We start from the raw sequence: 25,931 nt of genomic DNA on the forward strand, positions 1-25,931 counted from the left end.
CTTTTATCAGAGTCCAAAATTCATTGGATTTTTTTGTTTGAAGTTTGCTCATCATATTCTCGGCATCGTTTTGATATTGAGCTGCTCTGCGTTGTTTGCACCAGGTGGTATAGCTTTTCACTTCCAGTTGCCATTTTTCCCAATCCTCAGGGTCATTTGATTTCTTCGCTATTCTTTTCAATCTGCGGCCCAGCTTTCTTTTCGCAACCAAGTCTTTGTCATAGGTATGGTTCGTATGCTCAGGTTTCGTTAATTTCTTCTTGCCCCTTACTTGGAATGACAATAGTAAAGGCAGGTAGTTCGGTCTATCCTTCGTTGCGTTCAAGACATCGCTGTTGACCCTCTGCTCCCAGGCCTGTTTAATTAGCACGATATCTTGTTCAGTCAATCGTAGCCGGGTCTGTTGGAGATTTATTTCAATGGCCAGATCGTAAGAGCTTGGCTTCAAAATTCTTGTTTGTCACGTACACATCAATAATTTATGATCACTGTGCACCATTTTTTGCACCTTGAAGCCCATCAGGTCTTCAACCCGTCAGAGACAAAAATATAATCAAGAGTTGCTTTTGAAGAATCACGCTCCCATGTAGGGATGTTCACTTGGTTTGGGAACAAGAAGGTGACATTTTGGATGTTTCTTGAGGGAATAACTTCGTTCCACGCCTTGCCTCTCTCGATGGTACGATCAGAGCCTCCCTGTGGTTGGGCGGGTCTTTGTTGGTCGACCGCCGTCACCGAGCATTTGGCGTTGAAATCACCACAGATGATAAGCTCAATTTAGTCAAATTCAACTTAAAGCTGGTCTGTCATTGCACTCATGTTGGAACAGAATGTTTTATCGACATCCGCTGTGCATTCCAATAGCAATTAGCTATAGCCAAGGGATTTCGCAGACCGTTTTGGTTCTTGTCGTTCAATTCTGGCTGCGAGGTCAGAATGACCAGCATTTCATAGGACTCTTTCCACTTTATGGGTTCACTCAGACCCGTTCCTGTTTTGATAGCAGTTAAAAGAACTGATGATGGTCTACCTAACAGGCCTTTCACTGCTGGTGATAACGTCACTGTGAATCCATCGAGAGCCGGTTGGTTCAACAGCCAGGTCTCTTGCAGACAAACTATCTCAAAAAGACCCATATTGACGTCTCCAGGTGTTGTGAGGTGAACATGTCCTCTCGTATTCCATGAGCCCAGACTACACTTTTCCTTTACGGGTCGCTCCATTTCTCTCTTGCAGATGTTGTCGTCGAGTCGGGCTAACCCTGGTCATTGCTATTTGCCAGTAGTTTTGTTCCAATTTGACATTAGCCACTTCCAGGGCCCTTTAGGTTGTCTCGATCCTGATGTCTCTTGAATATGTCCATATACATTTTTCTTCTTTTCTGAGTATTTGGGACCTAATTCTGTACGGGGAGAGGGCTGCTGGTGTTCCTCTCTTTGGGATCTAGGTCCCTTGCAACCCGATTCAGGATGCTCCTAGTTGCTGGGGCTTTGCCTTCGTTTTTTTTTGAGAGTCCCTCTTAGTTGCCTCAAACCAACGCTTCTCTGCCCCACCCTTCCAATGAGATCTTCTGCTGGATTCATCAGACTCCTGAGACCTGTACCATCAATTATTGTGGTACAGATCCTCCGTTTTTGATCGGTAGTGCTTTTGGATTTTGTTCCTTTCTTTTTTTTCAACTTCATAATCTTGTCTATCAATCTTCCTTTTTATTTCCGTCAGACAGAAGCCCAAAAATTCAAGCTCTTCATAGGCAGACTCATCAATATATTGAATGCCTGCCGATTTCATATGTAGAAAGGCTTTTGCCTGAATTTCCCTGTGGTATGGTTCCACAAGCTCAAAGTCCTCTGTTCTGATTTTTTTTAAATGTTTTTGTTTTCCGTGTTATTTGTAATACTGTCGGTCTATTCAGTATTAGGAAGTTTTTATCTGCTTCCATTTGCTCCAATTTAAAAACTCGTGTCTCTTCTTTTCCATTTTTTTTTATGGTTCTCCACTTCAACCCTTTCAGCTTGGTATTTCCACGAGCTTCCTCGTTTGTCTGCCTCCTTTCGTTCATATTGGTGTTTTGATGGACTCCTTCTTGCTCTACCCTCATAGCTTTTATCCTGCTTTTCTTCACAGCTTCGGTGTGCTTTGGTTTTGAGTCGGGCCTCATTTGAATCCGGCTGGGAGGCACCACTCTTGTTATTCCAGACGGCTCCCTCTTTGGCCACTTTATCCGTGTCTATAAAGGAAACATTCTGATCCTTGCGCCTCCTTTTTTCGTTACCTTCTGTTCGGTCCTCCTTGATCTCCTTCCTCTCCTTTTCTGAGTGTAGAGATATATTCATTAAGTCCGAGCAGACTAAAAATTCTTCCGCTGTTCTTGGCGATCTGGGTGTGCTATTTTCTTCAGGCTGTATCAGTGGCTCAAGTTGGTTAACCTTTACTAGGGGCGCTCCAGTTCTACCATCTCATTTAACCAACGTTTCAATGGTGTTCTTGAAATTAGCGTTTCTCTCAATCTGGGGGGTTATAGGCAGCGGGGTCTTTTTAGGTTTTGCGGAATGGCTCCCTTCATTTGACACTTGAGGGAGCGTTGGCACGCTTTTATCTTTTCCTCTTGGCCGCTCCTGAACCTCTTGAACCATTTCCTCGTGCACCAGTGTTGTTGATTTTTGAATTCTGTTTTGTGTATCCATAAATTCGATCTTTTTTTCCAGGGCTAAAATGTTCCTTTCCCAACAGGTTTTCTGATTGAGCGCTTTATCTTCAATTGCTGTTATATAACTTTCTATGTTGGCTAATTTCCCTATTATATTCACAAGGATTGCAGTGATGTCATGCACATTTTCTTTTATAGCTTCATATAATTTGCAGAAGGGTGCTAACACGATGGTCATGGCCGACATGATAGCTATCATGTCCGGTTTTTTATTTGGCGATTCATTTTTCATAGCCACTGCGATGTCACTAAGTCGTCTCTTTTTTGGCGATACTTGGGTTTTTTCGGATTGCCTTGCGGGTATTGATGAGTCTAAAACCAAGCCTTCCACTGGGGATCTTATGTTCCAATCCGAATTCACCCGGTTTCTTAATGGTCCATTTTTTAAATGAGGGTTGTCCCAATTTGCTTTTAACTCTTGTCCTTTCGTAGTCGGAGAAGAGATCAAATGGCCCGTGGACAGATGGGGCTTTGTCCATGCAAGACGGAGCTCTTTTTCCGGCTGAGTGATGGACTCACGATTCGAGTCCCGGGCTATTTGTACAAATTTCTCCCTTTCCTCCTCCCGTTCATCCTCCAGTATCTCAATCTCCTCTATAGTTGCCGGAACCCCCTTCGATGCCTTTTGAGTCTGCGGGGTGGGGGCCATCTCTCTTGATAGGCCTTTTAGACTCAGTACAGATGTACCAAGTGCCGATGTATCCAGACTCCCTGCCGCCGTTGGCTTTTCTGTATCACTGCTCAGTTCTTTAGTAGCTGTATTCTTTTTCTACTTGGGGCTACCGGCTTCTCTCCCTTGATTGTTAGTTGGCAATGTTGCAGCTTCAGTTTTCCTCTGCTTTAGAGCTGGCTGTGTTTCATTTGCTATTTCAAGCATTTCCGCATCTGATACTTCCGTCTCTATACTCCGTTTCCTTTTATGTTGTTGGGTAAAAAACACCTTTAACGGGCAAGACAGAAGTGGATTAGGCAGACATTTAGATGTTTGCCCCCGTCTTCTAGTTGATGTTTTTTTTTTCTTTCGATTCACCCATGGAAAGTTTATTCAGGGCTCTCATGTTTGCTGTTTTTTTTGTCCCTTGTTGCCTTGCTTTGGCCGGGGTATTGTTTTTGTTTCTCTTTTTTCTTTTCACTGTGCAACCAGTTTTAAGTTGCTCCCCATCCGTCTCCTTAATCGAGACCTCCGGAGCACCCTCCATTTGTTTTTCACTTTCCGAGCCAAATTCATCTGATTCCTCCTCTTTGCTTAGGTCGGCGTTCCTCTCATTATCACTGATCTCTATAACGGGTCTGGAGACCCTTGATTGTCTTTTACCCTGCCTTTGTATGAGATCATCGCCTTCACGGTATATATCATGGAGCATAATTTGGATGCGCCTGTATTTGGGGCTAATTCGCTGTCTTCAGATCTACCTGGTGGATTAGTCAGCACTTCTACTTCGGTGCTATGCTGACGGGACAGCCCCTCTCCTGCCAAACGCTGTTCTGGTGTCTTGGATGTTTCAAGACCTGCTGCCAACTGTCTGGTCCCCAGTTCGAACGGGTGGACACTGCACCGTTTCCAGCTGGTTTCTCCAAGGGTATGCATGCCTCCCGATCCTCCGGTCCCTCTAGTTGGGGACTCTCCTCAACTCTGCCGCCCGGCGGCCGCTTTGAGTCGGGCGGGCGCCGTCCTCCGACCGTGCCCGGATGAACTCCACTCACCACCTCTGGCGACGGCGGACCGCTCCCAGCTTGGTGTACTATAGCTGAGGTAGGCAGACGCGGCCCCTCCTGAGCCCCCTCTGCCTCCTCCTCTTGGGCGGGTAACTCCTCCCGCTCCTCTGCCGATGCTGTGGACTTCTTCACTCCAGCGGACTCCCGCCCATTACTTCGTGGTTCAGGTAGGATATTATTTTCTTTTTTGCTTCTTTTGCCGAGTCCATGAACCGGTACCTGTGGACATGTCCGTCCGGGCGCCATCGATAGAAGGTCCACCATTGTTGATGTTAAAGACGGTCTTGGTGCCGAATCCGATTTACTCCACCCCCTGTCGGTTGATCCCGGGGCCATCACCCCCTCCGGCTTGGTTATTTTGGTCGACGGCGAATTTCTTAGGAGTGGTCTCAAGAGTGGTTTCAGTGAATTTAGAGGTCAAACCTCTGGCTCCATACGACTCTGACTTCGCGTCTGCAGCGGACTGCTGCAGACTGGCTCTCCACCTCAGGCTCTCCAACTCCGCTCACCGCGGTGTATTGATGCACTTATAGGCACCTCCTGCACAATAGCGTAAATGGGCTGCACAACGCTGCAGACTGGTTCTCCACCTCAGGCTCTCCAACTCCGCTCTGTTTCTGTAGTACAGACTTAAGTTTTCTTTTGTACTTCTAAAAGTGTAAGCTGTGCAGCACTCTGTCACAACATTTGTGCACCTTGCCTTTGCCTCTACTTCGGTTCTGCTATCCAGGTCACCATGGAAACACATGTTTGTTTTAATGGCTTAAGATACTGCTTGGAGTTTCCTTCTTCCTGTCTGGCTTTGCCCACCAATGAAGGGCAACTGCTGTAGTACAGGGACTGCCCAAATGCAACATAATTGCTGTATCTTGGTATTTCTTTTCAATATATATATATATATATATATATATATATATATATATATAAAACAGCACGGCAGTCACCACACTATAAGTGGGTATCAAGTTCCATAGGAAATCCAAAAATTGCATTGCTAATAACTTTTGATTTCCATGACGGATTTCACTGATATTTTTCCCTCCACAACCCACTGGAAAATGCAGGAAAGATTTGTTAAAAAATGTAAACAGTTATTAAGAAAGCAAAAAGACAGTTTTCAGGATACTCCCATTTATTTCTCCATAGAGAAAATAACACAATTTGGTGCAGCACACAGCAAAAAGCACTGGATGGAATTGAACCAGTTATGAAACAACTTGGGCACAAAGCGTTGACTCAATTTCTGAGAGGGGTCTGGGAATTTTACGTCCAGAAGTTAAGTTGTTAACATATTTGACAGGGAAGGAGGTGCCCCCTTGGTCCAATATCTCCCATGGTGCTTAGCAGCAGAGAGGCCTTTCAGAAATGTGTTAAGCTAGTCATGACCTCTCACATCTGCTCTGTGTTAAATTTTAACTGCACCTTAGCTAAGGTATTTTCCTTGAATATATATATATATATATATAGCATAGCAGAGGCGTTAAAAGTAGCACTTGGTTGTTAGTTAGTATAATTTCTCACAGACCGCCAAGCCAAGGTACAGTGGGGGGATAATTTTTCTGATCCCCTGGCAATAGTATTTGGAGTCCCTCAAGGTGCGAGCCTCTCACCTATGTTATTTAATATTTATATGCGTAGTCTATGCGATATTTTGGTGAAAGCAGGAGTGTTTTTCACGAATTATGCGGACGACATGCAGCTGGTCATTGAATTAACAGGTTCATACACTGAGGATAGTGAAATAATCGCATCAGTATACAGGGAAATAAATGAGTGGATGCAGAGGAACTGGATGTGCCTCAATGATACAAAGACAGAACTTATGTTATTTGGGCACAGCAGCTCCCTTGACAAACTGGGAACCGAGTACGGGAATTTTAGGATTAACAAAGCCCAAATCAAGGTATCAACCAAGGTAAAAACCCTGGGTATGATGGTTAACTCCTCTTTGAATGCGGAAGCATAGATTAATTACCTACAAAAAAACTCTGCTTACTATGTTTGGCTAATGAAGGCCATTAGCCCTTTTCTGGGCGAAGGCAACATAGCTACAATAGGCAGGGCCATTGTGCTATCTAGACTGGATTATGGCAATGCCCTACTGGTCGGTGCAACGGCAAAAGACCTAGGGAGATTCCAAATAATAGAAAATAATGCCATAAGGATTGTCAAAAAACTTAGAAGATGTGATCACATCACCTCAGCTAGACAAGCACTACATTGGCTTAGAGTTGAGGAGAGAATCAAGTTTAAGACCGCAACACTTGTTCACAGGTGTCTTTTTGGTAAGGCTCCAAGCTATCTAAAAAGCCAATTGGAACGGTACATTCCACAGAGGCGGCTCAGATCAGAAGGCAAAGGATTGCTCTTAATGCCTAAATACAGGCTTAAGAGAGGGATGGGTAGATCATTTATAGTCCTCGCACCACAACTGTGGAACAATCTCCCCCAAGCTCTCAGACTGGAAGAAAACAATTTCAAATGTAGGAAAGACTTGAAAACCTTCCTGTTTAGGTGAGCCCTCTCACACTGTTCGCTTTAGTCTAAAACTTGAGATTGAAGGGGAATATGTGGATATGTAGTATGACACACTGGGCCTAATTACGACCCAGGCACTAATGGGTTAACGGCGTCGTAAAAGGCTGCGGCGCCGTTAGCCTATTAGCGCCTAATTACGAGGTCCCTTTGTGGGACCTGACCTTAACGGCTGGTGTAGACCAGCCGTTAAAGTAGGGACCTGCAAAGGGACCTTGGTGCTTATTACGGTGCCGCAATTTGCAGCACCGTACTTAGCGCCTTCCCCATTCCCATTGGGCCCTATGGGGCAAAAATGGGAATGGGGAAGGGCCATGGAGGAAGGGGGAATTACCGCCCCGCCAACCTTGTAATGGGGTGGTAATTCCCCCTTTGTCCATGGCGGAGTCGGTAACTTACCAGCATGGACCATGGTGCTAATAGCACCATGGACTTCCGCCAGGGTCGTAATGAGGCCCATTGTCTGTCTAGTTGTTGTGTTCGTTAATGCACCCTGATGCCCTCAGGCTGCCGGTGCTATACAAACAAAAACATAACATAACATAATAAAAATGAGTGAAATTGAAACAACATTATTTACAAATTTGGAATACTTATCTTTTTATGATCAGAATATAAATAAATGTACAAAAACACTGTTAGGGGCTTCAAGCACTCTTCTCCAGGAAGCTCCAATAGAGGAGTCCTGCGGCATCCACACGTGATTGGACTGAGCGACATCTCATTTTCTATCCAATAGCGAACATTTACAGATGAGGTGTGACATTGAGTCCACAAATTGCATGCACTACTAGTAGATCTGTTTGTCTAGGGAACTCGCCTTCCAAAAGCCCAGTTAAGGCCAGGAGCTTAACCTGACCAAAACAGGATTTCAGCTCATCATGGGCAGCACAAGGACACCTGCGTTCCCACTATATGTAGGGGAAGTTGGTCAAAATGTGAAAAATAGGTCATTTGACTATGTAGAGTGTGTACTTGTTTAAAACATTTCTCGTCCTAATTGTAATTGACAAACACAAATTCTTAAAACACTTTGACTAACTCAAAAATCACATCCACTGAATCTGCTGTATCCAAGCCCATTGAGTACAGAACCTCATGTTCATTATCATTTTCTTTGGTAGACTTTAGATATGTTTTTTTTATTGTTATTCGTTAGAAAAACAATGTAACCTTTATGAACAACCAAATATATATATCTTTATACCCCCCCACAAGAACCCAAAAAATTCAAAAATGTCCCCAGCAACGCTAGGAACTAAAGAACTAGAGCCCATAGGTTATCAGACACGTCTAACTCAAAAGAGATCATTTAGCTTAAACACTTTAGGGCTGATGCCCAAAGGCGCTACTATGAGTAACACTGGTTTCATCCTGGTTTAGTAATCGAGGGTCAGGCGCCAGTCAGACGTATTCATGGTACCTTCTCTGTGAATGGTACAGCTCTCTGCAGCTTTAAGCCAAGGGTATGTGTGAGTTGCTCCAAGTAACTTTTGAGAATCGGCTGCTGTTATTTTGAACCCTACACACACCAGGGGCGTTGCTGGGGGTGGGGCTAAGGGGGCTATAGCCCCTGATCTTTCGGTTGTAGCCCCGGATAGAATCTCAGAAGCTACAGCCAAAAGACTAGCTAGCCCCCAGACCCAACAGTTCGGGCAACAGCTTAGCCCTGGGTCTTTTCCAGACCTAGCAACTCCCCTGACGCACACTAAAGCAACTAGTGTGTCAGAGGATAGTCACTGGTACGAATACGCCCCTTCAAACATTTCTCACGGTGCTGCTCAAATCCAAAGTCGCCCCCACGCAGCGCATGTGTAATTTTGCTCGGGGATATGTCCGCGTAGGTAACCCCCTGCTCGCGTTGTAAATTGCAAAACATCTGTTTCACAAAGGTGTTTTTCAATGGGGCGTTCCCATTGAAACACACTTTGTGAATAAGGCCCTGAGTGTTCCATTGTGGCACGTAGGGGCCATTGCAGAAATCGTCCACTTGCACTTGTGTTTCCTGGAGTAAGCCAGAGGCGCACTCGGCAATCTCTCTGACATCATCATTACAGGGGGAATCTTTGCGAATAACCCACTGTTCTTGGGCATGGGGTGCCTAATGCACTGGTCCTCGAGGCGCAACCTATACGGCTCTGACCTAGTTCACTGTTTCACGGAGTTATTACACGACCATACATGTTTCGCCTTCGGCAGGTAGTAAACTTCAGACATGGTGTCTGCTCCTCTGACGAGGAGTCTGCTCTTCAAGCGAACACGCCAGCCATACATCTTGTAGGATTCGCAGCCCGCTGGGAGTTGTCACATCAGCACGGTACTGGCAAACATGAACTGGGCAGTGTTTGAAATCCACTCTCGCCGAGTAGAGACATGAGGTGCCGGTGGGGTGGTGAGCTGCTTCTCGCGGTCTGTCGCTGTGACGCGGGAAGTCCGCAGTGGGCTTAGCTGCGGCCAGTCTTCTCTGTGCACTGCCTTGACGCCACGCCAGAGACTGAGCGTGGCACCGCCAGACACGCCGCCCTGTGCGTCTATTTTAGGCAGTCCAGGGCTGCTGGGGGAACGACCGGTGACACCCATGCGTATAATACCTGCTGCCTTATGAATTAATCAGCATGGCGTTCATGCAATAGTAATACACTGATGCGACGGCCACGGTATAATATTCTGAGATATTCAATCATAGGGGCCGGCGTTTCCTGTGCGGGAGAGCGCCTGGAGACTGCCTCGGGGGGGTATAAACCGATCAGCGTAATATAACATGTGCTGGCCATGGTGGGGCGGCAGCATGTGCTGACCCAGCCAATAAGCCGTCCATGAAAAATATGAAGATCAGACTTATTTGGGGCATCGTGAAATATAGTAGCACGGGCTACATACACTGTATGCCCGCCTTATGCTTTCTAAATAAGTTAAAGGGTAGTTTTTGTGCAACTGCATCCAAACCGTGTGCATTATCTGGGTATGGCTGGGGTCTTGACTTGGGGGCTACCCATGACCCTTTTTAGGTCCATCAATCGTCTTCCATTCTCTTTAAGTCTTGCCATGTCCATACTAGCAATGCCCTTTCTTAAAGAGCAAGATAAAAAGTCCCCTGCCGTTATCAGCTGGTGGAGTGAGTGTACTCGGAGCCATTCTCTGTACACCTTGCACGGAAGTAACCACCCAGAGACTGTTTCCAAGGGGGCCGAGCTGCTATGCTTGTCATCAGCATGGCACCGTCACGATAGGGCACGGGGTCCGAAACGTACATTAAAAATACAAGGTAATGATACAACTGGTAGTGTGGCTATGGACTCCGTTAAATTGCATCTGTACCTGTTTGCATTTCGACTTAATGAAAGTGAACGTGAACTTGTGTTCGTTAAATACATGCCATCCAAAGCCGGCCTGCCTGTGCGAGGCAGTCTGCCCACTTGAGTGTTATTCCGAAACCTCTTTGGAGAACGCAGAAAGAGACCTTTCAAAACGCAAAAGAGCAGGTTTACTGTCAGGCGACTGCGGGTATAAAACATCCTCCTTAATAAAAAGCCATACGGCTGTCTCAGCTTATGTCCGGCTCGTTTCTGTAACACACAGTGCTTGGAAATGAACGCACAGGGCAGCACCTAACTAAGCGCACAGAACGGGACAGCAGAGCAGTGGCCGTGGCTTAGCTCGCAGGGTACGCGCGCCCGGGTAATTCAGCACCAGGGACAGCTCACCAGCAGGGATGGGAGAAGCCACTGTACAGTGTTCCTTCCTTCGGTCCGCTAAACCGAGTCTCCCCGCAGCACACCAGCAACTATACAAAGCCACCCATGGCCAGACACAGGAAAGACACTCACCGAGTCCCTTTATCAAACTCTGCAATCTCTTGTTTCTATGGAAGAGGATCTGTCACAAATAAAAAAAAACACAGGGCCCTGTCGCTTTAGTCCATTCCCAGGTGAAAATAGTGGTTTAACGGTGATAGGGAAGGACAGCAGAGTACACCCACTGACGGAGAGGAGAGAAAGAAGGGCATTGCTCACAGGGAGGAGGGAGAGGAAGAAAAAGGGCCCCCAAGGAACAGAAAGGAAGATCATGGGAAGAACAGTGAGAGAAATAATGGAGGTATAGCGAAAAGAAGCAAAGTGAAACCATGGGCAGGTAGATCGAGGGAGAGACTGAGAGAAATAATGCATGGGGGCGGGAGGAGATGGTCATAGATAAGGGTGAGACAGAAAGAGAAAGACAAAGAAAGAAAAAGCTATGGACTGGAAGAAACAGAGGACAACCTGACAGAAAAAGCGTGGCAGGGGGGAAATAGACAGGGGCGGGGATCCCAGTGATGCATATGGACATAGAGCGCGCTGGTCCCCAGGAGAGGGAGGACGGGAGGGAAACGGTGAATGTCAATGGAGGGTATGGGGAAATGCTTCCTCTGTCCCAAGGCAGAGCGGCTGTGGCGCATCTCAATGAGGAACAGGCGAAGGCAATGGGATGATTCAAAGGGCAAAGAGAAGGAGCGTACTAGGGACCCGAGTATCGGACACCACGGGCTGCTGCACCAAGGGCAGAGAGGAGAGCCCAGAACTCTAACGAGAAAAGCATAGGGCAGGCGGGGCAGCAAGGCCAAGGGCGTGCGAGACTTCAGGCTCTTCATCCAAAACATGGTACACACGATGACCGACAGTGTCAGAGCCAAAGTAAAGCCCATGCTGTTGTCAAACAGATCTCAACGTGTCTATTAGCCAAGTGCTTAGCAACAGTTAAGGGACAGAAGTCCTTGACTGCACGGGTTCTGGGTACAGGAACAGTGCTTGGCCAACGTCGTAAACACCCTCCCTTCCTGGCATTCTTCCCACTTTGATATGAAGTTGAAAGACAGAGCATGGCACCAGAGAAGGAATGGGTGAGATAAGAAATGGTTAACAAGGAGGGGGTCGTGAATATGGATCACTGTGATGCTTGATTGGAAGCAGGGACAGCCGCGGCGCTAATGAGAGTCTGACGTCCAAGGTCATTGAGGTCGGAGGATGTGTTTTGGAAGGAGAGAAGTGGGGGTCTATGATATTGATATGATATGACATTTGTAATGCGCCTATACACAAGTGTTTCAAGGCGCGATTACGGAACGACAGAATAGCGAGCTACGGTTCAATACAGAGATGTCTGCACCAGAGAGCCATGCCCTCTATCAGAGGGGGTGTTTATCTTGGCTATGAAGGCCACAATAACATGCCATATTTATCCACAGAGATGTCTGTACTAGAGAGCCATGCCCTCTTTCAGATGGGTTCACTGTCTTGGCTATGAGGGCCAGAATAGCATGCCATGTTTATCCACGGAGATGTTTGCACCAGAGAGCCTGGGGGTGTTTATCTTTGCTATGAAGCATAGTATAACATGCCATGTTCATCCACAGAGATGTCTGTACCAGAGAACCCATGCCTTCTATCAGAGGGGTGTCTGTCTTGGCCATGAAGGCCACAATAACATGCCATCTTTATCCACAGAGATGTCTGTACCAGAGAACCCATGCCTTCTATCAGAGGGGGTGTTTATCTTTGCTATGAAGGCCACAATAACATGCCATATTTATCCACAGAGATGTCTGTACTAGAGAGCCATGCCCTCTATCAGAGGGGGTGTTTATCTTTGCTATGAAGGCCACAATAACATGCCATATTTATCCACAGAGATGTCTGTACTAGAGAGCCATGCCCTCTATCAGAGGGGGTGTTTATCTTTGCTATGAAGGCCACAATAACATGCCATATTTATCCACAGAGATGTCTGCACCAGAGAGCCATGCCCTCTATCAGAGGGGGTGTTTATCTTTGCTATGAAGGCCACAATAACATGCCATATTTATCCACAGAGATGTCTGTACTAGAGAGCCATGCCCTCTTTCAGAGGGGTTCACTGTCTTGGCTATGAGGGCCAGAATAGCAGGCCAGGTTTATCCACGGAGATGTTTGCACCAGAGAGCCTGGGGGTGTTTATCTTTGCTATGAAGCATAGTATAACATGCCATGTTCATCCACAGAGATGTCTGTACCAGAGAACCCATGCCTTCTATCAGAGGGGTGTCTGTCTTGGCTATGAGGGCCAGAATAGCATGCCATGTTTATCCACAGAGATGTCTGCACCAGAGAGCCATGCCCTCTATCAGTGGGGTGTCTGTCTTGGCTATGAAGGTCGGAATAACATGCCATGTTTGTCCACAGAGATCTCTGCGCCAGGGTGCCCACACCTTCTATGGGGGATTAGGGGTGGTCTGCCTTGGTAAGGACGGAGAGGATAACCTGTCATGTTTATGTGAATCGATACCTGCTGTCTGGTGTCTGTGCCTTCTATTAGAGGGGGTGTCTGTTTGGGCCCGCCAGGACAGAATAACATGCCCCCTTTAACCCGGGTGCCCATACTTACTATCAGAGTGGGTCTCTCATAACATAACATAACATTAGCAATGCGTGTATTTTAATTGCCACCGAGGGAGAGGGTGAAGGGCTTTCTGGGGGAAGGAGGAGAGCTTAACCTTGCCATGGTCTCCCAAATATCTTTCAGTGCCCAAGTGCCCAGGGCTCCCACTGGAGGGCCTGCCTGCATTTCTAAGAGAAGGAGGGCAGACTGTCACTGCCGTGTGCCAGTCCTGCCGCACAGCACTTTGCTCGGTGCGCAGGTGCCCGTGCCTCCTGTTGGAGGGCTATCAATAGAACAGGTGCTGGCGCGCGTGAAAGCGAAACCTTCCTTCGCTTGGCTGCACTTTATTTTGTCAAAGTTTCTCCTCTGCAATCCCATCCGCAGGTCTGTGCATTGTCACAGAGCCAGCCGAGTGGAACGGGGAGGCAGGTGTCTGCCCCGCAGACAGCCCGCCCCAGTGTGCAGGCGGCACATGGCGGGGCAGGTCGGCAAAGGGAGCGCACGCCTTACCTGAAATCACTATACGGGTGGATGATCCAGAATCCTGCAGTTTTAACCCTTTCTTGCTCCGACTCCACCGCCTTCTGGCTGCCGAACATGCGGAGGGAGAATTTGTTGACCCCAGGCTGGAGCAAGGAGCTGAACTGCCGCTGCATGAAGCCATACTGGCCCCGCCGGGCCCCCTCGGCGTCCTCAAAGCCCACCACCGGCTCCTCGGCCCCGTCGCCCTTGAAGCAGACCGAGTTGGCGTGCGGGTCCTTGCCTCCTGTGGCCGCGGCCGCCGCCGGTGCCATGCCCTTGTCGGCTTTGCCAGTGAGCACATTATTGCCGTCGTCCCGGCTGTTTGCTGACGAGTTGACTTTACTGTCCATGGTGGAGGGCGGCGGAGCGGGCTGGGCTGGGCGGGCGGGCTCCCTTCGGCTCCTCTGCTGCTCTCATCTGATGCCCTTCAGCAGCTCAGCTCAGCTCTGCCGCGCGCTGCTGCTGCCAGCACTGGAGCCCAGAGTCTCCCGGCTCTACTGCTGCTGCCTGCCGCCGCCGCCGCTGCCGCTGCCGCTGCTGCGCTCAGGTGGCTGCTGCTCCAGCTGGTGGCTGGCGAGCCTGCCGCTGCTGCCCTCTGCTGGCCGAGCGCCGCCATCGCCCTCCTCCTGCCCACACCGCTTCCCCCTTACAAATGCCTCATGACATTGAGCTCCAGAGTCCTTGAAGATTATGTGCAGTGTGTGTGTGCGTGTGTGTGAGAGATTGCATGCGGCGTGTGTGCGCGCGCGCAGGGTGTGTTCTGGCTCTGCCCAGGGAAATATACATGGGGCAATCGTTGGAGCTGCTGACGGATTTGTGGGTGTCACGTATATCAAATGCCATTTAATGACTCGGCGTTAAAATGTCTATTCATCGTCCATGCATCTTTATTTTGGCTGTAGCCCAGCCCGCCAAACGTCATACTACAACATTTTCCAGCAAATGCAGTGTTGAGTCCATTAAGACTTAAAATGAAAAAATAAAACACGTTTCATGCAGCAGCTTTGATAACACGGGGCTGGGCTGCATTGCGCCTCATGTATGATTGATTAGGCGTTCTGCGATAAGGCAGGTGTTGGCGGTTTCTCCGTTTGCTTCTGGTGCGTCGATGTGTGCTGTGCCCCCGGTATGCACTTGTGGGCATCCGGCTCTCGTTCCCAGACCTGCTGCAGCCTTGCCGCCGAGCAGGATAAGTACTAAGCCCTGGAGGAGAGCGCTATGCCAGCGTCATTATTAGTATGGATGGAGCGTCACATTTGCATAAATGCAGACACATGGTTTGGCACGTCAGTCTGTGGCAGGGTTCAGCCTGCAGAGCTGTGTCAGTTCCTGATTAGCTGCAGTGCCACACCGGGAGGCTTGCCGAGTGCTGCTGATTTCACACTGAAATAGTCTGCGAATCTCTGGAGCGCGCGAAGCCATCAGGCGATGTATTGCAGTCTAGCACAGAGCAGGGGAGTGTCCGTTTCACTGTGCGTTCACTGTGCGTTTAGTCAGTGCTATGCAGCTAACTGGAAACTCCACCGGCTGGGCGATTGCCACACGGAAGGGTGTTGCACGCCGGGGAGCACTCATCTGGGAAGAATCCCTCATGAGGGAGAAAGGACAGGGATGACAGGACGATTTGTGGCGCTGCGGCTACCTGCAGCCGGTTGGTCATTCATGTTTTTTTTTTTTCTGATACTTCTTGTAAAAGACACATCCACAATAATGCGTTATTTGAACTAACATAAGCACGCACGCGCTCCAAACCCTGTGTGAGCAAGACTAGCTTAACTATATGTATTCATATGTTTATATTATTATTGCTTATATATATATATATATTTGTTCAGAGAGACACTTTAGTTGCAGGGACGTTAAGGCAATCAATACATTGTAGCAAAATCTTAAAACTTCAAGGAAACATCTTTTGTTTCAGGCATTCAGGCATGTTAAGGTGAGAACTTAACACAACAAAACCCCTAAAATTCAGGTAAAGCCTCCTTAACTGTGCACCCCCCATGCTGTGCAGCCCATGACCACGATGATGACATCACAGATCACGGGCAATACATATTTTAAAACACTTGCAACCCATCACTCAAATATGTTCATCAATCACAAACTCATTTTCACCTATTTTGTTAGTGGTATTGTTATATGTAAAATATTGCATACTTTGAGAACTCACAATGTTTTTAGGAAATACACAGATTACATGTTTTCATGAGGATCACTCACTTTGGTTAAATCAGGCTACACGCCCCTTGTATTATGCCCATTTCTTGGTGACTGTTGTGCTACACTACACAACCACAACGAATCACATATTAGCAGCACTGAGAAAGTTAAAAAATGACCATCTCCAAGAATAACATATGTCCAGGTACTTTTCCCCCATAGCGAAAATCAAGAGCTGGCCCCCATGAGTATATGCAAAGTAAGGAAAAAAGAGGTAGAAACTGGGAGAGGAAGAATACTAGAATTCATGCATAGAAAAAAAGAACTTTTTTCCTGCATTTTATATTGGTTGCATTTTATAAATATTTTTTCTAAAGAATGGGCTAAAAAAATACACACTTAGAAAATATTCCTAGCATTCGCAATTGTCTGTATGTTCTAATAAAGCCTTGCCCAAAGCATCTAGGTACCGATCTCCCACCTTGATCAAGCTGTGACAGGTTTTGCACATCACCACAAAGTTTGAAAGATTGGGTGAAGGCAGAAGGGTGCTGAGGTTCAGTGTTAGTGAAAATAACTAGTAATCGTACTGGAACTCTATGGCACGGATGATAAATACTGCTGTACTAATCTTGCACCATTCTGTTTCACATGTTCCTTCCTGTACGATTCATCCACTTCATACCAATATATGCGGACAAGATGTTGAATAAACATTGAGGTTCCTAAACTTTTCAATGGCTTCTTTGAAGGCCCCCTACGCAAAACCTTACCGCAGAAATTGCACATGAGCTCCTCCTATTTTAAATGGCACCCATCAAAAGGCTGAACAGACTTTGTATTCCATTCCATGACAGACATCTATTTCAGTTGCAAAATGCTGGTGTGTCTTGCAATTGAATAAAGACACCATTAGTACCCCGGTCTATTGGGCCAGAGTACTAATAGCAGTAATCCTAAAGCCATTAACGTGTCATGTAATGGCTGAGGGTCTTTGTTAAAACCCTCACTTTGGTCGGGCCGGTAACTATGGGCTCCAGGGCATTACCTGAGGTGTTAATACCCCCGGCTCAGGGCTTATTGTTAAATAATACTTTTCTCCAACAGAGATGTGCAATATATTACACACTTAGCCTGGAAAGACACTAATTTCCCAAATCTGTGAGTAAATGGATGTCTTTACCTGTTATCTTTGATTGAAAAGTCATATGCATATAAAAAAAGTTAAACATATAGATCTTCTTGAATCTGCAAATAGAAATCTGTAAGAGGGTAAACAATAGTTCATCATAAAGCATGCTCTAACTAACAGAACAAATGCACTCTCAGAGTTTCCACTGCAAATGAAGCTGTACATATTTGCTGCACTTATCTGCCTATACAAAAGATGAACATATGTTTACATCAGCAACAGAGAAAGAATGTGCACAGTGTGACTTCTGCAATCATAGCCTGCATTGTTATGAAGAAATTCAAAGTTTTTATAAGCAAACATAGATTGATTCATCTGCATTCACATACACGTTTTGTTTTTCTATGGAAGATGAGAAAAATTGCAACTTAAAAAAAAGAAACTAAGGATGACAAAGTGGTACTCAGCTCTTAACCTCTCCCATTCCTCAGCTGCAGCACCTGCCGCAGCTACCCATTGGTGGCATAGATCACAGATAACTCTCATAACTTTGACACTGGGAGCAGGTAAAGCTGGAACATATGGAGTTGACACTGCTGCTGAAGTTAAGGGTACATTCAGTGTCATTGGAATCACAGTGTTGGAATCGGGTGCTCGACTTGGTGCCAATCTCCATGCACGTAATACATAAACCCCATGCATTTCATTGTGTGCTCCTCGTGCAATTTCCAAAACGCATCATCCACATCATTCCAGTACACTCACACCAGATGATTTATCATAATTGATGTTCCTAGGTTTTGTGATGGAAAGTTAGATGGCCCACGTCTTAGTGTTGTCTTGCACAATGTATACTGAACATCCTGTGCCCCCCTTTTTGAGCACTGTTCTTTCACCTTGAAATATCTCCAACTGTCTACAGGGGTTTGTATTCCTGTGGCTTTCTTCCTGGGTGGTGATGGATTGGTGACCTATATGGCATCATCATTGCTGCTGCTGCTGATCTCATGATTAGATATGTTAAAATGTCTAACTGGTAAGGAAAATGTAAAATTACAAAAATGACAACTATAATAAGACAATGCCACAAAAAATAAAGCCTCCTCTCTGAAACTCTGTAGCTTTTCTTAAGACTTCTCAAATGGAGTGCTACAGTGCCACAAGTGTTTCAAGATACTTGCTGTTGCTGGCAGCACCTTTAATGAATGGAGGATGATTCTGCACAACCACCGCTCACAGCTACAATGAACAGGTAAAGCCACATGTGAGCCAAAAAATGCCAGACCATCCACAAGGCATCAGGTGCTATTTTTGTGACATAGTTCACATTATATGTCCCTCATGCAGAATGGGTTAAAGTTCTCACAAGGTATGGACAAGATCAAAAGTACCGGCAACCATGGAAGAGAAAAAAGGGAAAGAAAGAAAGTCCAGAGGGCACATGATGGCCACACACCTTCGAGTATACCACAGAAAGAGAAAAGTCTCAAAAGAAAAGCACTGAGATCAAGGATAAAAGAAAGCACATGGTAGAAAATATCCTCACCCAGCTCGGTGGAGGAAAACGGCAGCTGGCAGGAACAGTCCAGTGAAGAGTAGACATAATCAATGTCATCTTCCAGTGTAGATAAAGACAAAAAAGCTCTAATGAAAAGAAAGACAAAGTAAAATCAGAAGGAGAATGGAGATCACTTTGACCCAAACTCTCTCATTCATCCCTAGTCATCAGACTGAAAGCCGCCAACAAAAATAGTGGTGTACTTGATGAGGAGGTTGAGAAAACCACCAGACCACATCTGCCAAAAGGAATTGCTAAAACACCTAAAGAAGACAAAATAATGCTTACCTGAATGGGAAAGTATGCTAAACACATCAAGAAACAACTTGATGTCTATTGGAAATTATGGCAAGATAAATTACTGGATGTGTTGGGGCCAATTTCAAAGATATTCCACCTGGCTGATAAAGTAAAAGAGAAAAAGGAGGAGCACAGACCCTACGGTTCTCACAAAATGTGCCCTGAAAGCCATATGTCTACTGCAGAATACAAACAGTATAATCACAACAAAAAGGAAAATGGCCATCATTGTATACATTGATCCTATTCAAAGCCACCTATCAACATCGAAAACCGAAGCAGCAAAGGGCAAATTGTTTGATAAATCATTCATCAAAGAAAACCCTAACAAACAAATGTTCATTTTAAGTCATTCTTTTAGACTTTGTCCATTCTCTATTTAAACACCAGTTTGGTGAAAAATGAACATTTGTTACTTGTTATGTTTTGTTTGATTATTATATAAATCACTACTGTAATAATATTCAATTACATATCCTCATGACAAATTTCAACATCTATATAAAATAAACACCAGGGATAAGTATAAGTTGCATTGGACATTGTCACTTTCTTGGCCAATTTGCCAATCACTTACTCAAACCTTACAGGAAACCTACTCAGCATAGAGAGGAAAACGCAATGAAAGAAAGTTATAAAGATGTGCATGGGTATACTAAATATTCGTCTTAACACAATGGAAGAATCAGTGTGCCCAGAAAAGCTTCACTGACAGCTGGCAGTATTTCTGTGTCAAATATTATTGGAGTAAGACGGACATTAAACATGTGTTTCCTATTGTAAGCTATTGCAGATGGAAGATTCCAATAAATCTTCCCAAACTTTTGCAACCTCTAGTTTAATTAATAACCTCATCCAGTTCGTTTACAACAATATAGAGAAACCCTATACAAAGGCTAATTTATATCAACATGTACAGGCCCATGGTCAATAATCTGTGCACATGTATCTACTGTGAAAAAGCATCTCTGCTGCTGCTATTGTCATGTTTAGACATGTTGAAATGTCCAACTGTTGAGGAAAATGTAAAATAACAAAAATGACAACTCTAAAAAGACAATGCCACAAATAAATGAATCCTCATCTCTAAACCTCTCTAGCATTTTTAATGACTCTTCAAATAGAGTGTTCCAGTGTTGAAGGTATTTTAAGACTCTGGCTGTTGCTGGCAGAACCTTTAATGGGTAGAGGTTAATTCTGCACAACCACTGATCACAGCTACAGTGAAGACATAAGACCACATATAAGCCAAAAAAAGCTGCAGCCCAGTATGGGGCAGGCCATCCAGAAGGCGTTAGGTCCTAGTTTCAGACATAGTTCACAACATCTATGTCTCTATGAATTCTGCAATTCATGTAGAATTTGTTAAAGTTCTCCCAAGGCATGGACGAGATCAGAAGTATAGGTGAGCCTGGAAGAGAAAAGGGGGGAAGAAAGAAAGTTCAGAGGGCACATGATGGCCATATGCCTCCTTGTAAGCCGCAGAAGAGCAAAGTGGCAAGAGAAAAGCACCAAGCTCAAGGATGAAAAAATGTAGATGGCAGAAAATATACTCACCCACCTCGCTCAAGGAAATTGACAGCTGACAGGAACATTCCAGTGAAGACGAGGCAAAAACCCTGTTATCTTCCAGTGATGATAAACACAAAAAAGCTCTCAAGTAAAGCAAGACCAAGTAAAATCATAAGGAAAATGGACAGAGAGAGACAGTCATTCATCCCTGGTCATCAGCATTGAAGCCACCAACAAAAATAGCTTTTGTTTGTTAACTCAACATCAAGCATAGACAAGTCTGGTACTATCACACTGCCTTCATATAAATCATTGTGCTCCAACAGAAATATCAATGCATTTTTCACCTTTTCAATATCTATAAGCTGTTGCTAAATGTTCTTGTAGAGGAGGAGCCATATGTCTCGACCAGTAGTCCCGCCTATATGTTGGAAGCCAGACATTGTGACATGCACAATGCCGATAATGATACCAATACCGCGAAAGATCTTTGAAACAAGGTATCCATTGAGAAAGCCCTATAAGATGTACACACAGAGAGATGGCAGTCTCTAAGGGGAGATCCCTGAAGAAATGTGAAGCAGTGGACAAAAGAGGTTGGTGACGTCACAAGAAATGAGAGTGATGCACTGAGAAGGATGATCAGAGAAGAGAATGCATAAACCTTATGGAATCTGATGATGAAATAAGGAATGGAGTAACGTGTCATGTGTGAAATGAAGATTGCACATGCGAACAACACACAATAAAATATAAGTCGTTTTATAACTGTACAGATGCTGCAACACAAGTAGACTAAGTAATCATGAAGGCTGGCTATACGTAGTGAATAGACAGCAGGCAGTGCTGCCAATATTTATGTATGTATAGAGTCTAGATGTTCGATGTCACAACTTTTTTTTTTTTGTCACAACTTTAGTAAGCTAGGATCCATGAAAGAGAAGGGCTGAAGATGTGGCACAGTAGAGAAAAATAGCTGAAAATCAAGGAAGGATTGAGAAGGCTGTCTGGAAAAGTGTCAAGGGTTGGGCCAGCCAAGAACTGGCTATCTATTCAAGGAGATACAAAGAACGGGATAAGCTAGGCAAGCTCCTGTTAAGGTGCAACAGAAAAACTATATGTGCCAAGTTTTATTAATTTAATTTCATTGAATACGAAGAAGGAGCTCAAACATGGTCTGCTGTCACATGGGATGGATGGAAATAGAAAATGGCAAGCTGCATAGAGACTTGAAGATAAGAACATGCTCACACCCCCTTCTCTTCTCAGGAGCAGTGATACTCTGCAAGTCCAAGTTCAAAGACAATTTGAATGACAGACGGCATGAGTGATGATGGATGATGGGCTAATTCGGTTGGGACGCTTGCTCAAGTCCACCCACAAGCACCTGGGGTACCATCTTACGAGCTGCTAGCGAGTTGAATATTCCAGAAGGGTACAAGTGTGCCAACCATTTGTAGAGGTCCAGTATTGAAGAGCCCTTTATTTTGAGAGCCAGTGGTGTGTCATGTATCTAACAAATATTGGGGAGGACTTACACGGTGTGCATAAGTTGTCCACCTGACTATAGAGTCCAATGACAATCCAATCCCCTACAGAAAGTATACCTAAATGTTCCCCATAGACCTATCACAATCCTAACTAGGTTTTTTTAGTTTGCCACCTAGTATGACATCACAATGATGAGTTTTCACTATAAAAGTACTGTTTTATTTATGAAATGTGTTGAGAATATACTGTGAGACGTCCGTTGATGTTCGTTTTACTCCCTGTTTTAGGCAATTGATAATAAAACAGATTTTGTTTGCCAACTTCCTCAGTTGGTCTTGTTATCGGTGTAAAAGTTATTCTGCACCACCATCCATGTAATGACACGCTTTCTCATTTAAAAGGACCTAACAGTACATTCTTATCTTTTTTGGCAACACCATGTACTAAAACAAACAAAGAATCTTCAATGTCACACTTCACTCCTAGAGTGATCACATTTCCTTCCAAATTGTGAGGTAACTTCACAACTTTGCCTCTAACACCTTGCACTAATGATTTTTTAGGCAAGTTTGACAACCTTGTTTGCAATCTAACAATAACCTGAAAAGGATGAACAGTTTACAATGCAATCACTTCAAACATGTTCAATTTTGAAGCACAGCATATCAGGCATTACATGTCATTGGAAGCACATCTTGCAGGAATAATTGGTTGATTATAAAATCCAACACAGTTTCTACAAACACAAAGTGCCTCATTTGTGTCAAATTGTTCTTCTACAAACAAATACAGATAATGTTATTTCCAAACATCTTCTACACTCTATTTTAAGTTTCTTCTCAATGTACGCCAGTTGCACTTGAGACTTATAAAAAGTGCATCGACAAGATACACAAACAATGTCACGTCTTCCAGTAGAAAACATCTCAAACATTGCAATGCTTTTTTTTATACTGTTGAACAATAAGAACCTTTGAAAGCATTGGATCATCATTTCCACTCGTTGTAAGTGTTTCCTCTAGATACACATAATCTTTAAACGCATTTTATTTAACATTTGCAGTGCAGAAATTAAACTTTCGACAGTTCCATTCAAAAGTGTTTGATTCATTCAAAAGTCCAAGAGACATACTTGAAGTTTTGTACTCATATAGCTTAACTAGAAGTTATCTCATTTAAGTATGATGTGAAGCCAGCATCTGTGTATGATGAAGCTAACAGTTATATCTAGCTTTATCAAAACAAGCTAGAGAGTGACCCATGAGTCCTGTTTTTTTCAGGAACATGACAGTCATCTATTCTCTGCTGCATCTCGATCTGTCTTTGAACATCATTATTTTTGTGCAAAACTTGCAAAAATCTGTTTAAGACTTTACAAGAAAATGTATCAATATTGCACAAAAAATCCACATTAATATCTCACTTTGCTTCTTAGGTTTTATTCTAGACTTACATACACTTTCAATTTTGTATTATCAGACCTACGCATTTTGTCTTCTTTAGAAAACACACTGTTTGGGACTTTATAGCTATGCCCACTCTTATCAATAGCAAGAGGAACATTCTTTCCTTGAAAGTTACTCTCCTCATTAAACAATCTTTCTGTATGAGAAGTGTGTATCCATTTTTAACTAACACGTCACAAAAGTTGTCACTTGTAAGTACATGTAATGGTTCTATATTCCTATGACATGGTATAGTCACCTATAAGTTTATTCAATACAAAAATGACCAATTTTCTTTTCATATGAAAAGCTTATTACATTTTTACTTCTACTTTTTTCTTTTGCAAAAAATGCTTTACAACATATCTAGATTTTAGTTTCACACTTCTCCAAAGAGTTCTAAAAACTCGAGAGTGATACATTTTCCTATATATTCAACTAAATCCATCTCAACTTTGTGCCCCCTGTTGCACAGCCTATGACCACAATGATGACATCACATATCATAGTACTGATAATATCACTAATTACATAACAACAGTAACTGGTATTAAGGTTGGCATTCAGCCATGGTCAGTGTGAAGGACCAAATGTAGCAAGTACCGCAAGTACCCGCTTTGCTGCTCACGTGGCTGGATTGCTTCCTGGATGCTTTATTGACAGCCTTAAGGACTTTACTATACGTGAAATGAATGGAACTTACAGAGGTGATCATATCACAGAACCTTCATCTATCTATCGATCTAGAGACATTGTACTGAATCTATCTATGAGTAAATACTTAAATATATAACATTGTTCCGCCTTTTAGATATAGGCCATGCCCCTTTTTGGTGTAACATTATTTAAACACAAGGTCGCGCGCACCTGCATGTGCGCACCAGAAGCAAGTACCGCAAGTACCCACTTTTCTGCTTTGCCGCAGCGCTGCAACAGGTGTCTTGTGGTAAAAATTGTACTATACTAAGTTTGTTACAGTTGATGTTTTCTGCATATACATTAAAATACAATATGCCCAATTAAAATAACTCTTGACCCATATGTAATAAGCGTAAATTCGACTCAAGTGCTCCCAGGAGGAAAATGTCCATTCAGATAAATTTAACTCCAAAATCACACTGCGATCAGTTAAAAAAAGTTGACTACTGACATATGACAATTTTGTATACAACCCGTCATTCAGACCCCTTTGATGCTTCCCACAGTCTTACTTCCGTTCCACCCCATGTGCTTACCCACAAATTATTAATCGGGACGTGTAGAAACCATTCCGCCCGACTCGATTCTGAGTGCAGGTTACGAAGGCACTCCTTGAGAAGTAACCTCTAATCAATGCAATGCAGAGAAAAAAGCCTTACTGCCCGAAGCCCGGAAATCGCCATCTGAATGAGGTGATCGTGTTGTACACTCCAATCCCCAAACATCAGATAAATCACAAAACACTATGTCAACCTCATTGAAACTGAACACAAATGCTGCTTTTTGTATTGCTCATCCAGTTCCAAACACAACTGAAAATAATAACTCACGAAAGAACTCTATCATCAAATGCCCTAGAGACACTGTGATAGACCTAGAAACCAATGAATTGTGCTTTACACTACAAGAAGTTTCACAAAATTGATCAGGTTCACCCATCCTGTTTGCAACAGACCTTCAAGCAAACTCGATGTTAGAAATTGTGTATGCTGCACCTACATCCAGAAAAACGGTGAGAAGTGATGACCCAAAAATTCCACCAAATCTAATTGAAACAAGGTTGTCAGATATGAATATGGCCACTGCATCATTAGTGAAACTATTTGAAACCCTTGATGGGAAAGTAACGGAAACTAGCTGCTCAAGAAAAAGAAATCAGCAGTATATTGCGGTGGCAACATGAATACTATAAAAAAAGGATGAATCTTGTAAGAATGATTGTGCCCTGCCTGATGATATCCCCACTAAGAGCATTCACCAACTGCATTTGAATATTGCTGTAAAAGAAATCCATTCGACGATTGCAACTGTAGTAACATGTCTTCCTGAAATAGATAAGATAATTCATCCTATTACTACAGGATTAACTAATTCAAATCCCGCAATAAACAAAATTAGACATGCAAAACTGCTAAGCAAAGAAGATATACATTTTCCCAACAAACACACAAAATGTACATACATGATATTCACACCCTGTGTCTCTACGAATGGTATTCTTAAGACCAAAAAAACAAACCAAGTTAAGAAATGTAAAAATATAAAAACAAGACAAATAGCTACCCACTCCACTACAAAATCCTTCATTAAATCCATAAATTTACCCAAAAAAGTGACTCTATTAAAGCCTCTGATGCAATATTAAAAAAATACTCCCAGCTTGCTTTGATTAGGAAAGATTGCGCTCCAGCAAAACCTAAAAATCGGTTACCTTATGGAACATTAAATGATCTAGTTGATGCAGTGTCGACTATAGTG

General features: G+C 44.1%; 1 protein-coding gene across 5 annotated transcripts in view; it reads right to left on the reverse strand.

The window, feature by feature from the left end:
• Window positions 1-15,039, reverse strand: part of HCN1 (hyperpolarization activated cyclic nucleotide gated potassium channel 1) — a 1,346,554-nt gene extending 1,331,515 nt beyond the window's left edge. Inside the window, exon 1 of one of the 5 annotated variants that reach the window (XM_069627242.1) lies at window positions 13,862-14,861. In XM_069627242.1, coding sequence (XP_069483343.1) covers window positions 13,862-14,223 — 362 coding nt within the window. In that variant the 5' untranslated portion in view covers window positions 14,224-14,861. Of the gene's footprint in view, window positions 1-13,861 lie in introns of all 5 variants that reach the window. The other 4 variants (XM_069627243.1, XM_069627244.1, XM_069627245.1 and 1 more) reach the window with 4 other exon arrangements.
• Between the last annotated feature and the right edge of the window lie 10,892 nt (window positions 15,040-25,931).

The sequence above is a fragment of the Ambystoma mexicanum genome, chromosome 6p (genome assembly GCF_040938575.1).
Source record: "Ambystoma mexicanum isolate Mex_15411 chromosome 6p, UKY_AmexF1_1, whole genome shotgun sequence".
In the NCBI taxonomy this organism is placed as follows: Eukaryota; Metazoa; Chordata; class Amphibia; order Caudata; family Ambystomatidae; genus Ambystoma; species Ambystoma mexicanum.